This window comes from Arachis ipaensis, chromosome B07 (assembly GCF_000816755.2).
Source record: "Arachis ipaensis cultivar K30076 chromosome B07, Araip1.1, whole genome shotgun sequence".
Classification (NCBI taxonomy): domain Eukaryota; kingdom Viridiplantae; phylum Streptophyta; class Magnoliopsida; order Fabales; family Fabaceae; genus Arachis; species Arachis ipaensis.
Genome location: NC_029791.2, coordinates 83,106,180 through 83,109,142, shown reverse-complemented (window position 1 = coordinate 83,109,142; position 2,963 = coordinate 83,106,180). Strand labels below are relative to the sequence as shown.

Genomic DNA, 2,963 nt, shown 5'->3' with positions numbered 1-2,963 from the left:
CCTTTTTACAAAAGATGTTTTTTTTTCTAATACTTTTACTTTTATTATTAAAAATTTGCGAAATACACTAAAAAATAAAAAAAATTTATTAAAAAAAAATATTTTTTTATCGATTTAATAGCAACCAAATACTTTAGCCAAATAAAAGAAATCAATAAATCACAAAAAGTATTTAAATTTATGTTTACAGAAACAGCTTTATTTATAGATTCACATGTGTAGAGAGCCATGTGTGGGCTTCAAATATGACTTTATGTAAAGCATTCATAATTGTTAGAGAATATTTCTTATTATAAATGCGTTGCTGTCATTGCAGGCAAAGGTGTGTGACCAACATGAAAAAGAAACAAGAAAGAAGAATTGGGGGAGTATTGATAATGAACAACTAAGCCCAACTCCACTGCAGAGACCTACGCCCAAACCTGTTGATGAGGATTTGTATAAGATATCACCTGGCCTTCTCTATGAGAAAACTAAAAAGGTTGGCCCCCCACCACATATCTTTTTACTTTTCTAATTTCACCATAAAAAAAAAAATTCAAAATTTTCGATGATCTATCTTTAATTACTTCATTCATTACATATAGACAATTATGTTATTTTTAAAAGACTAAGAAAACTAATATTATATTTGATAAACTATGAGAATGATAACGGCTCTTTTTTGTTGTTTTGAATTTTATTTATTTAATTTTTAAAATTAAAATTAATTTAATTTAATTTTCAAATTAATTAGGAATTAACAAAAATGAGAATTGATTTAAGTAATATCCTTGCAAAATAAATATGAAAAAACGTTAGGAGTCAATATTTTTGTGAAAAAAATAGAATTTTAACTAATGTTGATTTAATTTAAATAAAAGACAAATACAAAGAAAAAATATTAGTCATCTAATATTTGTAAAACTGGCCACCTCTTAACTTCAAAAACAATGCAATTCCTTATTTTTATGATTATTAGTATATGTTTCTATGTCTTATACAGGATAATACATAAAAATATATGAAATTTTTTATTAAAAAATTAAATAAAAAATATATATAAATTATTATTATAAATATTTTATAAAATTATAATTAAAACTAAAATTTAACGATTTTTAATATTAAAAACATTAAAAGTAATTAATATTTTCTTTAATTAATTTGAGTTAGTTGAGTGATTATTTTACTCGTTTGTTTGAATAAGTATTAGATATTCGAATTCTATTTTATATGTAGTAATCTATTAGTTAGCGGCAGACTCTTAAATAGAGCTTCAATCTGCGGTAGATTAGTTCCATTTTATTGAGTTGAAAAATATCATAAAAAAAATAGTATTTATCTTTACGATCTATTGAATTAGAAAATACCATGAAAAGAATAGTATTTGTCTTTAAAACATACAATTACTCATCAATAGCAATACTTAAGACAATTTCAATTGTTGATATTATATTTATTTGTGAAATTAAAGTAATATGATCAACATTTTTATCTGTTAAAATTTCACATTTTGTAACATGATTTTTAAGCCTCTAAATTTATAAATTTATGTCATTACAAAAGCTATTAGATTAGTTAATATTCTTTATTAACATAACTCGAGCACTATCATTAAGTATTAGTTTGTGTAAAGAGAAATCATAACAATTTTATTATTGAATAATTTATTTTATTGAAAAAAAAATAATTATTATCACCTAAATTGGCAATTATTTATTTTTCGATTTCTTACACCATTTTATTTAGCAATAATTGTCATTAAAAAACAAATGACCATACTATTTTATAATATGATGGACAAAATATTTTTTATTTTGATATTAACTCTAGTTAGTGATATAAAATTAAATAATTAAAATTTTTTTTTATTTGAATTACAAAAAATTGTTTGTAAGTATATCCAACTTTTATATATATTAAATGTTATAATATTTAATAGTATAGTTTTTATTATAATAATGACTCAAAATATTAATTCAAGATATACTTGAGTCTAGTAAGACTCCAAACAAGTAAGATAAGCCTAAACTCATTGTTAAGATCACAAATCTGACGTAGTGAGTCCCTTATATCCTCTCAAATTGGATCATATTAAATTTTCGGTCCTAATTAGGGATGTTAATGGGATCTTGTGAGGGCATAATAGGTCTCTTTTTCACTTTCACTTCCGTTTAAAAAATAATGTCTCTTGTACTCTCCATTTTTGTCGCAAATTTTTATTTAATTATCTCCTCAGAAAATGCAGATACCTGCAAATAAATCATTTATTTTATTATATACTTTATAAATTAATGAATCAAAATAATTGATATAATAAATTATAATTAATTAATTAATATAAATTATAATAAATTGTGTAATATTTAAATATATAATCAAATCAGTTAGTTGATATAATTAATTTACAGTAAAAAATTATATTCAATAAATTAAAAAAAATAAATTGAAAAATATTTTCAAAAATATTCTATGTCAATGCAAAAACTCAATTTTTATATAATAGAACAGACTCTAAATACAACATATAGTTTTGAAATTGTGTTTTGTTAATGGATGAAATTGTCATAGACATAATCTTTTGTGAATAATTCGGTACTTTATTTTCGTAGCTTGTGTTATCTTAATTCTCTGTCATAGACATAATCTTTTGTGAATAATTCGGTACTTTATTTTCGTTGCTTATGTTATCTTAATTCTCAACTCTGCGTACAGATTTGATATCTATTTTGCATATATTGAGAAAATTAACGTTTTATATTTGGCGATTTCTTTTTCTTATTGGAGTTTTGTTTTCATTTTATTGAGCGCAGAAGAGAGGTTTGTGTTTCTTTTCTTGCTGCTTGTTGCCAACTTGCATTGCTTGAATGAAAGCCGCGGAAGAAGTGATCGAGAAGCCAATGTACATATACGTGATAATAGATACTCAATGGAAGGATATTAATGTAAAATCCCCATATTACTCATGATTGTTGTGGAAA

At 22.9% G+C, this 2,963-nt stretch overlaps 1 protein-coding gene across 1 annotated transcript in view; it reads left to right on the top strand.

The window, feature by feature from the left end:
• LOC107608005 overlaps positions 1-2,963 on the top strand; it is a gene marked incomplete in the record, with an annotated part of 7,204 nt that extends 4,241 nt beyond the window's left edge. The window contains 2 exon segments of the mRNA XM_016309898.2: positions 317-481; positions 2,796-2,963. Coding sequence (XP_016165384.1) covers positions 317-481; positions 2,796-2,849 — 219 coding nt within the window.